This window comes from Notolepis coatsorum, assembly GCF_963971535.1.
Source record: "Notolepis coatsorum genome assembly, chromosome: 12".
Taxonomy (NCBI): Eukaryota; Metazoa; Chordata; class Actinopteri; order Aulopiformes; family Paralepididae; genus Notolepis; species Notolepis coatsorum.
In genome coordinates, this window is record NC_140176.1 from 82,278,667 (window position 1) to 82,297,398 (window position 18,732).

At 44.8% G+C, this 18,732-nt stretch overlaps 1 protein-coding gene across 1 annotated transcript in view; it reads left to right on the forward strand.

Moving 5' to 3' along the window:
* Nucleotides 1–18,732, forward strand: part of slco5a1 (solute carrier organic anion transporter family member 5A1) — a 122,565-nt gene that overhangs the window by 58,719 nt on the left and 45,114 nt on the right. Inside the window, exons 3-5 of the mRNA XM_084326450.1 lie at nucleotides 1,585–1,717; nucleotides 2,671–2,885; nucleotides 16,571–16,735. Coding sequence (XP_084182576.1) covers nucleotides 1,585–1,717; nucleotides 2,671–2,885; nucleotides 16,571–16,735 — 513 coding nt within the window. The remainder of the gene's footprint in view (nucleotides 1–1,584; nucleotides 1,718–2,670; nucleotides 2,886–16,570; nucleotides 16,736–18,732) is intronic.

Genomic DNA, 18,732 nt, shown 5'->3' on the forward strand with positions numbered 1-18,732 from the left:
CGACTCAAAAAAATGCATTTGTGTTCGCTGCATGACGATGTAGCAATGTGCTACAAATAAAGACTTCTTCAAAGTCCAGTTTCATCTGAGTTGATCTGAGGTTCTTATGGAAACACCGTAGGCGTCCCTCCAAGTTGACGCGTGACCCCTACTGCATGACCTCCACTGCATGACCCCCACTGCGTGACCCCTACTGCGTGTGGGTCAGTTGTTTGGGAGGTGGAGGCGATGCCCCCCCCCTCCCCCGAGGGCTGGCCAGGAGTCCCCGCTGATCTCAGTGCAGTTGTTAAGGATGTGGTGGGAGCCACACCTTAGGGCTAATGAACGGTTCCCACAGGTCCCAGGTCAGAATTAGCCAGAATGACTGAGTGGAACAGTGATGGGTCATTAACTTGTTTTAATGGGGAAAGTGTAGGTAGTACTCGTAGAGCGTGGAACACATCGCCGTATTCCTTGTTTTATTAATGAGGTGCAGGCAGTCGACTTGGGTTTAAGATGACCCTGGATGGACCTATAGCCTCTGGTACAACACAGACTGCTGTGGGGGGAAATATCTTGTAATTAGTTCTTAGTGAACTTTTACAATACATATTATGAATATATTTTAAGTCTAATGGAGCGGCCATACCCATCCATCACAAAACCGTCCATTCGGTGCTGTCCTTTTGTTTTGAATAGGAACAGATTAGCTAACCTAAATGCGTGTTTGCAGAAAAAAAAATTACTAGGGTCTGAATTTTGTTAAACATCCACAAAATATAATTTTCTCGAGTTTTGGCGGTATTTGATGGTATAGTTTTCCAGTAAGAATTACAATATGATTTGACATCTTCTTTATTTTTTTGTGTCTTTATCTTTCTAATACAATTGTCAGTATTTATATATTTTTGATGGCATAGTAAAAAAATCCATACCGTTGCATGGATCCATGTCCATGATGTTATATCTTGTGTATACCTTCCTGCCCAACTACCGCAAAATGTAGTTAAACAACAAGTCACCTACATGAACGGATAGTTACTGTTACCATTAACTACTTCTCAACACAGCCAATGATTTGGCTGGTTGCACATGTAAATGGTAAATGGCTGCATTTATATAGCAGCTTTTATCCAAAGCGCTTTACAATTTTGTTCCTCACATTTTACCCATTCACGCACACATTCACACACCGACAGCAGAGGCGACCATGCAAGGTGCCAACCTGCACATCGGGAGAAATTAGGGGCTAAGTATCTTGCTCAAGGACACTTCGACAGGCTGCCCGGGAGGAGTGGGAATCGAACCGGGAACCTCCGGATTACGACTGCTCTACCTCCTGAGCCACTGTCGCCCAGCACATGTAGTGTCCATGGTTGTGATTGGCTGTGTGTCTTGGTTGCACATGTAGTGTCCATGGTTGTGATTGGCTGTGTGTCTTGTGTCTTGGTTGCACATGTAGTGTCCATGGTTGTGATTGGCTGTGTGTCTTGTGTCTTGGTTGCACATGTAGTGTCCATGGTTGTGATTGGCTGTGTGTCTTGTGTCTTGGTTGCACATGTAGTGTCCATGGTTGTGATTGGCTGTGTGTCTTGTGTCTTGCAGCCATCATGTACGTGATGGGAGCTCTGGGACCAGCTGCTGGATACTTACTGGGAGGAGTCCTCATAGGATACTACGTGGACCCCAAGACTGTCGTCAACATAGACCAGAGTGACCCGCGCTTTGTTGGAAACTGGTAGGAGTGTGTGTGTGTGTGTGTGTGTGTGTAAACGGCAACGGGTTAACCCTTTCACTACCACACTACATACGGTTAACCCTTCCACTACCGCAATACCAAATGGTTAACCCTTTCACTGCGACAATACAGAAGGTTAACCCTTTCACTGCCATGCGACAAATGGTTAACCCTTTCACAACCACACGACAGAAGGTTACCCCTTTCACTACCACACTACAGAAGGTTACCCTTTTCACTACCACACTACAGAAGGTTACCCTTTTCACTACCACACTACAGAAGGTTACCCCTTTCACTACCACACTACAGATGGTTACCCCTTTCACTACCACACTACAGATGGTTACCCCTTTCACTACCACACTACAGAAGGTTAACCTTTTCACTACCACACTACAGACGGTTAACCCTTCGTCTGGGTTAACCGTCTGTAGTGTGGTAGTGAAAGGGTTAAATGCCCTTTAAAGGATGTGGAACAGCGTCTGGAGCCCTGTCTGTGTGGCGCTATTTTTTTCGTAGCCGCAGTTTGCGGAGACGCTCTCTGATTGGCCACTGACGTTTCTGGTCATGTGACATGTGCGCCCAATCGTGTGACGCTTGTTTCTTTCACTGGTTAAGCTTAGGCACTCTTTCGAAGTTGGTTAAGGTTAGAGTTTGTCTTAGAGCATGGCGATAGAACGCCAGCCCTGATTCCAAACTCTAACCTTAACCAACTTCGAAAGAGTCGCCTAAGCTTAACCAGTGGGCGCGATTGGGCGCACATGTCACATGACCAGAAACGTCCGTGGCCAATCAGATCGCACCAGAAACGCCAGTGGCCAATCAGATCGCAGAACGCGAACGTTGGTAAAAAACTAGACTCGTCCCGTCTCCCCCCAGGTGGAGTGGCTTCCTGCTGTGCTCCGTGGCCATGCTGCTGGTCATCGTGCCCATGTTCTGTCTCCCCTCAGGTGGAGTGGCTTCCTGCTGTGCTCCGTGGCCATGCTGCTGGTCATCGTGCCCATGTTCGCCTTCCCCAAGAAGCTGCCGCCGCGCCACAAGAAGAGGAAGAAGAAGAACAAGATGAGCTCGCCCGGCGACGAGTCCAGCGACGACGACGTCATGCGGGAGAAGAGCAAGAGCCGCAACGCCTCGTCCCCCATGGGCTTCGGGAGGGACATCAAAGGTGAGGAGCGGATGCTTCCCGTTGTCAGGGAAGCCTGAATTCTTTCCCCAATACATTTCCAGTTCCGCGTTCGCCTTCTGCGCTCTGATTGACCACTGACGTTTCTGGTCATGTGACATGTGCGCCCAATCGTGTGACGGCAAGTTCTTTCGACGGTTAAGCTTAGGCACTCTTTCGAAGTTGGTTAAGGTTAGAGTTTGTCTTAGAGCAGGGCGATAGAACACCAGCCCTGATTCCAAACTCTAACCATAACCAACTTCGAAAGAGTCGCCTAAGCTTAACCAGTGATAAACTAAGTTTGTAGGCTGTTAGACCCGGAAATGGGCAAAGACACAGCTCGTCACGCGATTGGGCGCACATGTCACATGACCAGAAACGTCAGTGGCCAATCAGATCGCACCAGAAACGTCCGTGGCCAATCAGATCGCAGAACGCGCACGCAGAACTGGAAATGTATTGGGGAAAGAATAGACACGTCAGGGAAACCCTAGAATAAAATGCTTATTTTTCTTTTTTTTTTCTTTTATTGAGATTGTTATAGATGGAATAGAATAGAAATCCTTTAATAATCCAGAGGGAAATTCGGCACTACAGATCGCTCACATTGAACAACAATAAACATTTAGGTAGTCGATAGGACTAAAATAGGAATAAGAATATAATAATATAAGAATAGAATAAATAATAAAATACGGTCCGGGATATACATTCTGGTATGTATATACATTCTAAAATCTTAAATATACAACTATCCAGCCAAGAATATTCAGAAATATACATTTATACATTGTGATTTAAAAATCTAATTTTCAAGAGAGACATGGCCAAGAAGGACAGTGGTACATACAGTTCAGAGTTCAGACACAACATAAAACCCACATCAAGATTTGCAACTTGCATCAAGATATAATGCAACTCTATGATTGCCTTTTCAGGAATTGAGAATAAGTAGTTTATCTTCCTCATTACTGTTTGACAGGGAAAATCTACCTACGCACTCTAGGGATGCTCGATATTGGCTTTTTTACCGATACCGATATACCCATATTGTCCAACTCTTAATTTCCGATACCGATATATGCAGGGTTTCCCCCCCCAAAAAACTGAATAATTTCAGGTAATTAACATTACATATCTCTTGTCGTGTAATTAACACAACATTATGCATACTTTGACAATAAATAAAATAATAATTTGTTCTTACTTGCTTGCCTGGGTAAATAAAGGTTAAATAAATGTAAAAAAAAAAAAAAAAATCTATCTCTTACCCCCCCCCGCACACAGCCTTTACTCCCAGACATATACACTATCCCCCCCCCCCCCCCCTCGACACATCCCGCGTTATTTCAACACATCTTTTTTTATCAAGAGTGCACTTGGTGCATTAAAGAGGAGTGTAAGGGGTGGTGGTTTTCCCTCTGCAACATTGATTCGCCTCCTCTTCTGAAGGTTCCATCCACGCACTGTAAAGTGGAGGTGTGAACTATTGACGCGCAAGTGGACCTTAATCCAGTCACCGACTCTGGATCAGTCCTCTTGTTGTGCAACTGCGGAGGCTCTGCGGAGACCTCACGTGGAGAAGCTATTGATCGGTGCTCTGATGAGGCTGCCAAAGCAGTTGCCTTGACGCTAAACCAATGCTGCAGGTAATTTACTGTAAGCAGCTTCAGAGGGCTTTGTGTTTTTATAATAATGCTGTGGACAATAAGTCAGTGGCACAAGCAGCTAGAGCAGCCTATTGTCATCTCCCTGCACTGGTAGAAAGCAGAACAATCCTGGATGTATAGACTAGGCCTGTCCCGGACTAAGGATTTGTATAGATCTGTATATACTTCGATTGTCCAAAATGAGTCGACTACCCCCCCCCGAATGCAAAATCATTCCATTTGGGCTGTGGGGGGTCTGAGGCTTGTCCTCTGTGAAAGCATGCAATTGGTCCACTGATGGATACATCTTGATATGTCTAGTCAGTGTGTTCATTAGACGGGTGAAATCCCCTTTCAGTGCCTCTGTGCCCTATGCACGCCATTAGCGTTAGCCATGCTTCTAGGCTTTTGGAAAGAATGAAAGAATTGTTTTAAATCTTTTTTATAATATTGTATTTCTTTTTTACATAATCTTTTTGCATTAGACTAAGAGGTTGGCAGTCGACTACAGCTCCTTTCGATCGATTAGTCGACTATTCGACTAGTTGAGGTCAGCCCTAGTATAGACTACACTATATTACTATAGTTCAAGTTCAAGTTTGTTTATTATTTGTCATAAAATACAGAATACTTTATGATGAAATGCTTGTTTCTGTATGAGCCCCTGAGATTGTGCTTCATACAGTAAAAAAAAGTTATTAAGAAGTAAGTAAAAAGTAAGTAAAGGAATGTTCAGTCAATATACATATATACAATATACAATACAGAGTAAACGAGTAACAGTGAGGTACAATGCAGAAATAAAATGAGGTACAAAACTTAGGGTAAGGTGCAAATGAGGTATGAATGTAGTGCAAATCTCATTAATAATAGATAAATATAAAGTGTGTTAAAGTGAGTGTTTGTTTAAAGTGAGTGTGTACATGTGGATGTGTGTGCAGTGAGTGTAGATGATGGGTTGTTACATAGTGTCATTGAGCATCCTGATGGCCCGGGGATAGAAGCTCCTTCTGAGTCTCTCTGTGCTGGCCATGAGACTCCGGTAGCGCTTGCCTGACCGCAGCAGTTCAAAGAGGCAGTTGTTTGGGTGACTAGAGTCTTTGATTATTCTCTTAGCCTTGGCCCTGCAACGCTTGTTGTAAATGTTCTGGAGAGTGGGAAGCCCACCTCCAATTGTGCGTTCGGCTGAACGGTCTGCTGCGGTCTTGTGCTGTGCTATTCCCAAACCAGGAGGTGATGTTACCAGTCAGGATGCTCTAAATTGCTCTATTGTGTAGGGGTGGGACGATACATCGATCCAGATCGATATATCGATCTATTATCAATTATCAAATAGGATCGATGCAACGTAAAAAGATCGATTCATATTGCGATACTCTTATTTTGAAAATCCCCCCGTGAGCATATCCGCCCGGCCGGAACAACATTAGCTCAGCGCAGCTCAGCGTGTGTAGACGTTAGACAGCATTGCTTCAGAGTCCGCCTATTTTGCCCGAAATAAGTGCCTGTTGTTTTTTTTCCCCACAAGGGGTCAAATGCATCTAACATGCTTTCCATCCTCGCCATTCCTTTATGCCCACGTCGCGTTAAATACCGAAATTAACGTTGCGTTAGCGTGAGCTAACTAAGCTAAGCTGATAGAGCGATAGAGAGGTCCACTAGGGACTGGGAAGGAGGGGGGGTTACTGCATTCTCGAGATAGCCCCACTAACAGGATCTGGCCGGTACTGCACCTTCTGACTCCCAATATGCCTTTTCCAGCCAAAATACAGCGCTGTGATAGGATATTAATATAGAAAAAAAAGAAAAACAAACCAAAAACAGTGAACAGGAGGTCTATTTGTATTAAAAACAATAGATTGTTTTTCATTTAAATGTCTGGAAGAGATCAAAAATAAAAATGTCAAATGATATTTCCATTGCCTTTTTTTGTTGTTGATTTAAATGTTACTGATTGTGTTAAATGGGCATATAATATCGTCTCATATCGATCGCAGGCACCTGAATCTAATCGTATCGTATCGTGGCAGACTTTGTGATATCGGAAAATATCGTATCGTTGTCCAAAGAATCGATATCGTATCGTATCGTGATGATGATGGTGATTCCCACCCCTATGCACGAGTAGAAGTTCTTAAGGATCTTCTGACTCACTTTGAACAACTGCACTTGTATACATAATAATAATAATAATAATAATAATAATAATAATAATAATAATAATAATAATAATAATAATAATAATAATAATAATAATGGATTGGATTTATATAGCGCTCTTCACTGACCCAGAGCGCTTCACAGAGTCCATTATTCGTTCATACACAGTCATACCGGTGGTGGTAAGCTACAATTGCAGCCAGAGCTGCCGTGAGGCAGACTCACGGAAGCGTGGCGAATAATCATCGCCTACGGCCCCTCCGACCACCACCAACATTCATTCACATGCATACACATTCATACGAGGCAAGTAGGTTAAGTGTCTTGCCCAAGGACACAACGGCAATGGGATGGACATGGGCTTGAGCGGGATTCAAACCACCAACCCTTCGATCATTGGACACCCCTGAGCCACGCCGCCCCACGGCATGGTACCAACACCATTATTAACAACTCGTGGGTGAAGAGGGAGTAGAGAAGGGGGCTCAGCACGCAGCCTTGCGGGACACCGGTGTTAAGGTTGAGGGTGGAGGAGGTGAGATTATCTGTCCTAACTAACTGAGGTCTGTTCGTTAGGAAGTCTAGTATCCAGTTGCAGACAGAGGGGTTGATGTCAAGGTCCTTGGCTTCCACAAGGTCACCAAGTTTGGAGAAGAGTTTGGACGGGATGATGGTGTTGAACGCTGAGCTGAAGTGGATGAACAGCATTCTCACATCATGGGTGTTGCTCTCATCCAGGTGGGAGAGGGTGGAGTGTAGCGCTGAGGAGATGGTGTCCTCCCTGCTCCTGTTCTCACAGGAGGCAAATTGGTGACTGTCCAGTCCAGTGAGGGTGAGAGGCCAGGTTTGAGGTGAGCCAGGACCAGCCTCTCGAAGCACTTCATGATGATGGGGGCGAGTGCGACGGGGCGGAAGTCATTAAGGCTCAAGGCAGAGGAGTGTTTCCCCACTGGCACGATGGAGGTGGTTTTAAAGCACTCTGGGACAACTGCCTGGGCTAGTGGTTGAAGATGTCAGTTAAGACCCTGGACAGCTGCTCAGTGCAGTTCCTGAGTACTGCCAGGGATGCTGCCAGGGCCAGCTGCCTAACGTGCATTAGTCCTGCTCAGTGCCGTACACACGCATCCACTTTACCCCTCTTTTGTTTACACTCACAGCGGGGGTTTCGGCCGCACTGTGACGATATTCCCCTGTGTCCGTGCGATCCAGAGCACGGAATATAGGGGTCATTTTGCTAACTCAAGAACTTTGGTGTTCAGTGCTATAATGTGCTTTAGTGATGCGTGTGTTTTTATAGGACAAATTCAGCATTTTCCCTGAAAGATATGACTGCAGCGAAGTGGCTAGTATTTTCACAGCTTAGCTGTTATGACCTTCAGAGCTAGAACTAGCTGGCATTGCAAAGAAAAAGGAATCGCTACCGCATGTCTTCAGAGATGGGCTTTTGATCCTAGAATGCAATTATACAGATCCAAGCCTAATGTTAGTGGGCTGTGCCCTTGTGGACTCGGCTGACTTATTGCCAAGTTCTATATTTTCCGAGGACAAGGGCCTGAGAGGGAACCTTGGGACGGCGGGGCCTCGTGAGGACGAGCCTCTGCTGCACAGTGCCGTGTCGGCAGTCCGTATCTACAGGCTACCTGCTATAGAAATAACATGCATTAATGCAAAAACATTCATGTTTCTGGCTATTGTCCACTGCAATAGAACATCAAGTGCAAATAAAGATACGGTCGATGGGTATACAGTAAACATAATGGATATTATATCACCCTACACTTATTAATTTCTACATGTCACTTTAACTTTTGAATTGTGGGTAATTCCCTTTTTTCTTCTTCTAGAGACTGTAAGGTTACTGACTCAAAGTGAAAGTGAAGGTCTAAAACCCCCACAGACCTGGTGGATCTCTGTCACCATCACACAGCTCCAGTGGATCTCTGTTACCATCACACAGCTCTAGTGGATCTCTGTTACCATCACACAGCTCCAGTGGATCTCTGTTACCATCACACAGCTCTAGTGGATCTCTGTTACCATCACACAGCTCTAGTGGATCTCTGTTACCATACTTATTGAATCATCAGATCATTCATGACGGAGCCTGTGTGCGATCTGCACTTCGAGAGCAGCTGCTCTGGACTTCAACAGGGCCTCACCATCTCCCCCAGAACCCAACTCCCCACATATTATGAAATGATTAGCACCATTACCTTACCTCTGATCCTGGCCAACGCTAACAGATGCTAGTGGTTTCTCCACCCAGAGCCAGATTAGCTGAATTAGCGCTGAGAAGCTACCCCCCCCCCCCCCCCACAGAACCACAGTCTCATTAGTAATTAGACCCTAATTCCATTATTTTCTTTTGTTCTGAGCAGCATGTGAGCCAAACAGGACCTATTATAAGTCGCCTCTATAAATCACATCTAATTATAACGTGAAACCTAGAATACCAGGCCTCGTCCAAGGCACACACGCACGCGCACACACACATATCCATCCACAAAAAAGACAGGTGAGAGAATTAGGGGAGTAAGGGGGGGGGGGTAATTAAACTCTGATCGCCATGGCAACCAGTGTTACTGAGACCTTAATTACTGATTTGTTTCAGCTGAGTGAGTGGTGAGGCGGTAAGAGACACTGATAAACACCCTCCACCACTCCTCCTTCTCAGTAGCCCTGAGAGTTAAAGTCAGCGGGTCAGAATAGGCATCTTTCTCTAAAACCTGCAATTGAGAGTAGCTTGTAGTCTTTAGTTTTCAAACGACTCCCTTAATTCTCCCACAACATCCATCCATCCCAACGTATTTCTCTCTTTCTACCTTTCTCTCTCTCTCTCTCTCTATTTTTGGACTATATTGTGTGAAATCTGTGGTAAATGGCTGTTCCTGTAGAGAGGTTGAATACGTAAGGGATAATGTATAGCTACGAGGTCATTGTCGCAAAATAATTGACCGACATGGAGTTTAAAATACCGAGGCGCAGCGCCGAGGTGTTTTTAAACGTCAGTGAAGGTCAATTATTTTGCGACAATGATCGAGTATAGCTATACATTATCCCGCTTATTACATGGCTAACTTACTAACAATATACCTAATTCATTTTACATCGACAAGACGAGATCAAATGCAGACTCAGTTCTGTTCTGGCTCCGCTGTCATCGTCACACACACTCCGCTGTCAGTGCAGCCGGCAGGTGTGTCTGATTGGCTGCACTGATGCAGTGTGTCAGTGGCCTTGATTGCGAACAGCTGCGCACTGCGGTCATTATTGTTCCACAGAGGTCCGTTATCGAGTAATATCGGACCTCTGACGAGCGCTATTGACCAATCACAAGCAAGCATTTCGGCGAATGTGAAAACGCCATGTAATAACGGTAGTTAGGCACTTCTATCTGTGGCCAGGCCAGCGCTTCAGTGATGTCACCAAGTGTGATGTCAGCCTGCGGGGGCGTAAACTGTGTGGGGCCCGAGGCTCAATTATTCCGCCTTTCATAACTGCCTCTCATAAATATATGATGATTATAAATCATGAATAATAAGGAATAGTTTTAAGTGAATACAGTGATAGTTTTATTGAGTTTTTTTTAATGGTCAGGGGATGAAAACCAAGGTCTTTCTGCGTCAATAGTGTACGGTGTGTCGCTTTTGTTGCCATTCATATCCCCTCTGTCTCTGTCATGCAGTGGATGCTCTCTGTATGGGCTGTGGGGGGTGCTTAATGTCTGAAGGAGTCGACTGAAGGCTTCTTGTCCTCTGCAAAAGCATGCAATTGGTCCACTGATGGATACATCTTGATATTTGTCTAGTCTAGTGTGTTCATTTGATGGGTGAAATCCTCTTTCAGTGCCTCTGTGCCTGTTTTCTTAGGCAGTTAGCCTCTGGTATGCGTGCCATTAGCGTTAGCCATGCTTCTAGGCCTCTTTTCTTTTGGAAAGAATGATAAAAGAAAAAGGAGAATTATTTTCTTTTTTCTTTTTTTTTTTGCATTCGACTAAGAGGTAGACTACGGCTCCTTTCGATCGATTAGTTGATTAGTCTACTAATAGGGGTCAGCCTAGAGGAGTCTATTCCATCCAACCTTTGGTGGGAACAGGGTGGAAAGGAATCCTAACCTGAGCATGACATAAGAGCAAAATGGTTGCCATGTGAAGTGAACATGGCCAGTACTGTAATGAATAATCTCATGGTTCCCAATAATTTCTTCCCACAGGTGAACCCATATTTAAGTTTGAAAATCCTCCCAGCATTTAATTCATGACAATCTTGTCTATCATATTGTAGGCTAGCTGATGTTTACTTGTTAACAGAGACTTCCTGTGCAGTCAAAATAACAGTTTGAATGTCTATATCGATAAATTCACTCAGAGAGACAGAAACAGGGGTTAAAAAATTCTGCAGAAATGCAGACATGGGAGCAGGTACCAGGTACCCTCCTTTTTCCGTTTTTCTCCCATCCCAATGTTAGTCGTTATGCCAATTCCCAATCCCCTACCTGGTCGTTGCGTGCTTTGCCCCCTACCGTCGGTCTGGGAGGGCGCAGACTATCACATGCTTCCTCCGACACATGTGTAGCCAGCCCACCGCTTCTTTTCACCTGGCAGCGAGGACTCTCACTGGGAGAGTGTAACGTGTGGAAGGTCACACTACCTCCCTCCAGATCCTTCCCTCGCTGTGCAGGCGCCCCGACCGAACTGTAGGAGTCGCTGTTTACAACGACCAGGACCCACCCCACCGGCTTTCCCACCCGCTAACACTGCCAATTGTGTCAGTATGGACGGTCGACCAAGCCGGAGGTACCGCAGCTGGATTCTATCCCACTGTCTCTGCGGTGATAGTAGATGTTTTAACACCGTAGAATGAATCCCTTCCATTCTGCCTGGTAACAGTGGTGTATATTTGCAGCTGGACCACATGACTTTTTGAGTGACAGGCAGCGTGACCCGGTCACTGTTCTCTGGCGGGCGTCAGGGGCATGTTCGCCCTTGTTATCCTGAAGCGAGGCCGATGCCACTCAAGTCTTGTTTTGTGGTGCTTATGTTTTGTATGTATGTGTGTGTGTGTGTATGTATGCATGTATGTGTGTGTGCTTGTGCACATTCCCTTGAATAAGTAGGGCACCCATCCGGTTTAAAGGAACGTGCTTCGAGTGCATGTTCGAACATGAAATGTGTGTGTGTGTACAGCGTACATGTGTAGTGATAATTGTGAGCGCCAACTCTTAACCTTTCCTGAGGACGGATAAACTGGAAGCAGTTCTCTCTTTTTTAAGTGTTATATATATAGTCTCTATCTCTATCCTTGTTACTTCTGCTTCCTTGTTATACCTAAGATAAGATATTATTTTATTGATCCCCTTGGGGAAATGTGGGCATCATAGCAGCATGGTGGAGGGGGTATCAGTTATATTATATATTACAATACATATGGCCAATTAAAACTTCTGAATATTTACTATGCGTAAGTAAAGTATACAGTATACACAGCTGCTGTATACTTAAAGGAACATGCCAACTTTTTGGGAAATTAGCTTATTTGTCATCTACCCTGGAGTTAGACAAGAAGATACATACCTTTGTCTTCTCTGTGCATGCATTAGGCTCAGGGAACAGCCGCGCCGTTAGCCGAGCTTAGCGTCATTCACTGGAAGTAGAGGGGGGGGGGGGGGGGGGGCTACTATAGACTTGTAAAACGACTGCAGCAGTCTATTGCTCACATTGAAGGACCTGAGTCTCCTCAGAGAGAACAGCCTGCTCTGTCCCTTCCTATAGAGTCCGACCAGTCTCATTTGTTGTTCAGGTGTACTCCAAGGAACTTGTATGTCTCCACCACCTCCACCTCATCCCCTCGGATGGTGATGGGAGTCGGGGGCGGGGGGGCTCTTCTTGCCTCTCTGGTAGTCCACCACCAGCTCCTTGGTCTTGCTGGTGTTGAGTTGGAGGTGGTTGCTGTCGCTCGGCTCCACCCTACAAAGCTCTCCACCGGGGCTCTGCACTCGTCCTCATTGTTGTCTGTGATATGACTTACCTGTCTGTTTACATTTACATTTACATCTAGTCATTTAGCTGACGCTTTTATCCAAAGCGACTTACAAGTTCTGTACGACAAGACATCAAGAAGGGTACAACTCTTATCAGCTGAGTAACAATGTTCATCAAAGTGTTGCGTGTTACAGTGTAGGTTAGTTTATTAGGACAAGTGCATGACAGTAAGGTTAGTCAGGGTTAGATTTTTATTTATTATTTTATTTTATTTTTTTAATCATTTCAGATAATGGTTGAAGAAGTGAGTCTTTAGTCGACGGCGAAAGATTGGACGGGATTCGGCTGTCCTAACTGGGATGGGTAGTTCATTCCACCATTGTGGGGCAAGGACTGAGAATAGGCGGCTTCTCTTTGATGACCCTCCAGGAGCTTGGATAGGAGTAGGTCTGAGGCGGCCAGAAGATTGACCGGAGGTAGGCGGGAGCGGTTCTCTTTGCCGCACGGTATGCTAGGTCGAGGGCCTTGAAGCGGATACGTGCAGCAATGGGGAGCCAATGCAGGTCCCTAAGAAGTGGTGTGACATGGGCCGACTTCGGTAGGTTTGAGATCAGGCGGGCCGCTGCGTTCTGAATGAGTTGAAGAGGCTTGGTGGCAGTGGCCGGGAGGCCAGCTAGCAGTGCGTTGCAGTAGTCGAGGTGGGAGATGACTGTTGATTGGACGAGGAGTTGGGTGGCTTCTTTTGTCAGGAAGGGGCATATCCTTCTGACGTTGCTCAGGAGGAATCTGCAGGTTCTGGTTGTCGCTGCGATGTGAGCAGAGAAGTTCAACTGGTCGTCGAGGACAACACCAAGGTTCTTGGCGGTCGGGGACGCGGTCACAGCTGCATTCTCGACTGTGATGGAGAGGTCCGTCAGGGGGGAGGATTTGGCCGGCAGGTGGAGCAATTCTGTTTTGCTTAGGTTCAGTTTGAGGTGGTTGGTCGTCATCCAGGCGGAGATGTCGGACAGACAGGCCGAGATCCGCTCAGAGACGTGGATATCTGAGGGAGGGAAGGAGAGGAAGAGTTGAGTATTATCGGCATAACAATGATATGAGAAGCCATGAGACGTGATAATGTTACCCAGTGATTTAGTGTAGAGGGAGAAGAGAAGGGGTCCTAGGACCGAGCCCTGGGGGACACCCGTCCGGAGGGGGCGGGTGGCCGACAGAGTCCCTCTCCATGACACTTGGTAGGAGCGGTCGTTGAGGTATGATGTCAGCCATGTCAGCGCAGATCCAGCCACTCCCATTCCTGCGAGGGCCGCGAGGAGGATCTGATGGTTGACTGTGTCGAAGGCTGCAGATAGATCTAGGAGAATCAGGACAGAGGAGAGGCCTTTCGCTTTTGCTAAGTGAAGTGCCTCTGTGACCGCAATGAGGGCCGTTTCTGTGGAGTGGCCAGTCCGGAAGCCAGACTGATTGGGGTCTAGGAGGTCATTCTGTAAGAGATAAGCAGTAAGTTGGTTGGATACAGCACGTTCAAGTGTTTTAGAAAGAAAGGAGAGAAGAGAGACAGGACGATAGTTGGCTATGACGGTGGGGTTCAGGGTTGGTTTTTTTATGAGGGGCGTGACTGGCTTGTTTTAGGGAGGTGGGGACCACCCCCGAGTTGAGTGAGGAGTTGATGGTTGCAGTTAGGAATGGGAGGATGTCCGGTGCTATGGTCTGGAGGAGTGGGGAGGGTAGCTGGTCCAGCTGGCATGTAGTCGGACGGTTCGACGTTACCAGTGTCAGGGTCTCGGCTTCTGTAATGGGAGAGAAAGATGACAGAGTGAAGGATGAGGTTCTCGATTCAGCGTTTGGAATGGGTGGGGGTTGGGAGAAGGAGCTGCGGATGTTCTGCACTTTTTCCTCAAAGAAGATCGCAAAGTCTTCGGCAGAAAAAGATGAGGGAGGAGGGGGTGGGGGGGGGGGGAGTGAGGAGGGAGGACATGGTAGCATGCATTTTGCGAAGATTCTTGGCAGAGGCCTCGATCCTATGGTGAAAGAAAGAAGCTTTGGCATTAGTAATGGTTTTGGAGAATGTTAACGAGGTTGTGATATGTGTCTGTGTATTATCATGTGTATCTGTGTATATAATCATGACCCGTCGCTTCACCTCTACACCTACTGCACACCTGACCCTCCTGGTTTGAGGAGATCCTTCATCCAATTCACATTTCTTCCTTTTTTTCCTTTTTTCCTTTTTATGCTATTAACCGTTTCGGGTGTGAGTTCGTAGAAATCTTCTACTCTATAGCCGTCATTGGCCAGTAGCTATTGTGACTTCATCATTATAATGTTATGTTCTCAAATTGTAATCAAACCGGGTGGTTAGTAGGGTTAGGTTCAGGTGTATGGTCTCACTCTCACCTTTTCAATCAATCAATCAATACAAAAGTGTATTTTGAGTGTAACCCTCAGATAGAAACTAACCATATTCACAAGACAGTGTAGCTCTCAGATAGAAACTAACCATATTCACAAGACAGTGTAGCCCTCAGATAGAAACTAACCATATTCACAAGACAGTGTAGCCCTCAGATAGAGAACTAACCATATTCACAAGACAGTGTAGCTCTCAGATAGAAACTAACCATATTCACAAGACAGTGTAGCTCTCAGATAGAGAACTAACCATATTCACAAGACAGTGTAGCCCTCAGATAGAAACTAACCATATTCACAAGACAGTGTAGCTCTCAGATAGAAACTAACCATATTCACAAGACAGTGTAGCCCTCAGATAGAAACTAACCATATTCACAAGACAGTGTAGCTCTCAGATAGAAACTAACCATATTCACAAGACAGTGTAGCTCTCAGATAGAAACTAACCATATTCACAAGACAGTGTAGCTCTCAGATAGAAACTAACCATATTCACAAGACAGTGTAGCCCTCAGATAGAAACTAACCATATTCACAAGCCAGTGTAGCTCTCAGATAGAAACTAACCATATTCACAAGCCAGTGTAGCTCTCAGATAGAAACTAACCATATTCACAAGCCAGTGTAGCTCTCAGATAGAAACTAACCATATTCACAAGCCAGTGTAGCTCTCAGATAGAAACTAACCATATTCACAAGCCAGTGTAGCTCTCAGATAGAAACTAACCATATTCACAAGACAGTATAGCCCTCAGATAGAGAACTAACCATATTCACACGGTGGCCATTTTGCTCCTATGTCATGCTCAGATTGGGCTTCCCCAACCTGAGCATGACTAAGAGCAAAACAGCTCTTATATATATTTTTTGCTTTCTGTTTCTGTGCTTGCATGTCATTTTAGCCATCTTAATTGTTAGTTTCATTATGCATTGTGTGTTGAGTACTGACTTTTAATAATTTTGTTTTGCAATAATAAAAAAAAAAGAGCAAAACAGCCCACTGTGTGAATATGGTTAGTTCTAAGTTTATCACTGAGGATGAAGATCAGGGGGAGTCGTTTCATCGTCATATGGGGAAGCCCGTTGAGGCGATACAGATAAACTTGACTTTTGGGGGGGGGGGGTCACGATTTAATGGACTGAATTAAATAAATCCATTACAAAAGATAATCGATTTAAAAAATGACTGCCTCGATGCATTGCAGAGAAGGAAGAATCATTTAATTCAGAAGCCCTAACATTTTTCTAAACGGTTGTCAGAAGACCCTGTTGAAGTGCTTTGATTTCAGGATGCATTCATGGGAAAAATAAAACACAAGTAAACTTAAATGTAAATGTTCAATTGTCTTTTTTTTTTTTTTTTTTTTATGAATCGTTCAGATGCACCAATTGATGGATGAAATATTTGACGGATGGATTACTTGAAAGTCTTGAATGATGGTTTAGTAGCAGCTCTGGTTGACCACTGTGTGTCTCTCTGTCCACAGAGCTCCCCGCGGCGGCCATCCGGATCCTCAGCAACATGACCTTCCTCTTCGTCAGCCTGTCCTACACAGCAGAGTGTGCCATAGTCACCGCCTTCATCACCTTCATACCCAAGTTCATCGAGTCCCAGTTTGGCATCCCTGCCTCCAACGCCAGTATATACACGGGTAAGTAAGAACCACTAAATCAAATTTCAATTCAAATTTATTTGTAAGGCCCGACAACACACGTTAATGTCCCCATGGGCCGGACACATCTTCTTTAAACAAGTCAAGAAGAAACATCACAATAAGTCAAGAAACAAAACAAGAACACCATAAGGTCCAACAAATTTAGAATAAATGCAAAATAAATGAATGCAATGCGAACACTCCCAGACATACCCCACGCGAAGGTAAGGAAAAACTCACAAAAACCTAGCAATAGGAAAAAATGCACCACAGGCAATGTGCCACCACGGCACATTTTAGAGACTCTCTCTCTCTTTCTGTCTCTCTCTCTTTCTGTATCTCTCTCTTTCTTTCTGCCTCTCTCTCTGTGTCTCTCTCTTTCTGTATCTCTCTCTTTCTGCCTCTCTCTTTCTGTCTCTCTCTTTCTGTCTCTGTCGCCTTCCTGTCTCTCTCTTTCTTTGTTTTTTTTGCTCTGCTCTCTCTCTCTCTTTCTGTCTCTCTCTCTGTTTTCTCTCTCTCTCTCTCTCTCTCTCTGTCTCTCTCTGTCTCTCTCTCTCTCTTTCTAAAAATATATCTCTCTGCTATGACTCATGTAGTTGTGTTGTCTTTCATTCAGCTACTATTAACACCCACTGACTATAACACACTAGTCTGAGAGAAACACACACACACACACACACACACACACACACACACACACACACACACACACACACACACACACACACACACACACACACACACACACACACACACACACACACACACACACACACGCCAGGGTAGTTTTCCATGAAATACACATTTCACACGATCGCACACAATGTACAAAGTATCCTAATCATTGTGCTTAATCTAGAGTGATCTATGATGCTATCTGCACATGAAGACTTAATCTAGAGTGATCTATGATGCTATCTGCACATGAAGACTTAATCTAGAGTGATCTATGATGCTATCTGCACATGAAGACTTAATCTAGAGTGATCTATGATGCTATCTGCACACGAAGACTTAATCTAGAGTGATCTATGATGCTATCTGCACACGAAGACTTAATCTAGAGTGAGTCTATGATGCTATCTGCACACGAAGACTTAATCTAGAGTGATCTATGATGCTATCTGCACACAAAGACTTAATCTAGAGTGAGTCTATGATGCTATCTGCACATGAAGACTTAATCTAGAGTGAGTCTATGATGCTATCTGCACATGAAGACTTAATCTAGAGTGAGTCTATGATGCTATCTGCACATGAAGACTTAATCTAGAGTGAGTCTATGATGCTATCTGCACATGAAGACTTAATCTAGAGTGATCTATGATGCTATCTGCACACGAAGACTTAATCTAGAGTGAGTCTATGATGCTATCTGTACATGAAGACTTAATCTAGAGTGAGTCTATGATGCTATCTGCACACAAAGACTTAATCTAGAGTGATCTATGATGCTATCTGCACACAAAGACTTAATCTAGAGTGATCTATGATGCTATCTGCACATGAAGACTTAATCTAGAGTGAGTCTATGATGCTATCTGCACATGAAGACTTAATCTAGAGTGATCTATGATGCTATATGCACATGAAGACTTAATCTAGAGTGAGTCTATGATGCTATCTGTACATGAAGACTTAATCTAGAGTGATCTATGATGCTATCTGCACATGACGACTTCATCTAGAGTGATCTATGATGCTATCTGCACATGAAGACTTAATCTAGAGTGATCTATGATGCTATCTGCACACGAAGACTTAATCTAGAGTGAGTCTGATGCTATCTGTACATGAAGACTTAATCTAGAGTGAGTCTGATGCTATCTGTACATGAAGACTTAATCTAGAGTGAGTCTATGATGCTAACGCCCAACTAATCGTTGCCAGGATTATTGCAGCTAGTTGAACATAAATTGAAAAATCAATAATGAATGACATGACATGTGAAATAGCAGAAAAGGGGTGTGTGTGTGGGAGGGAGGGGGAGAGAG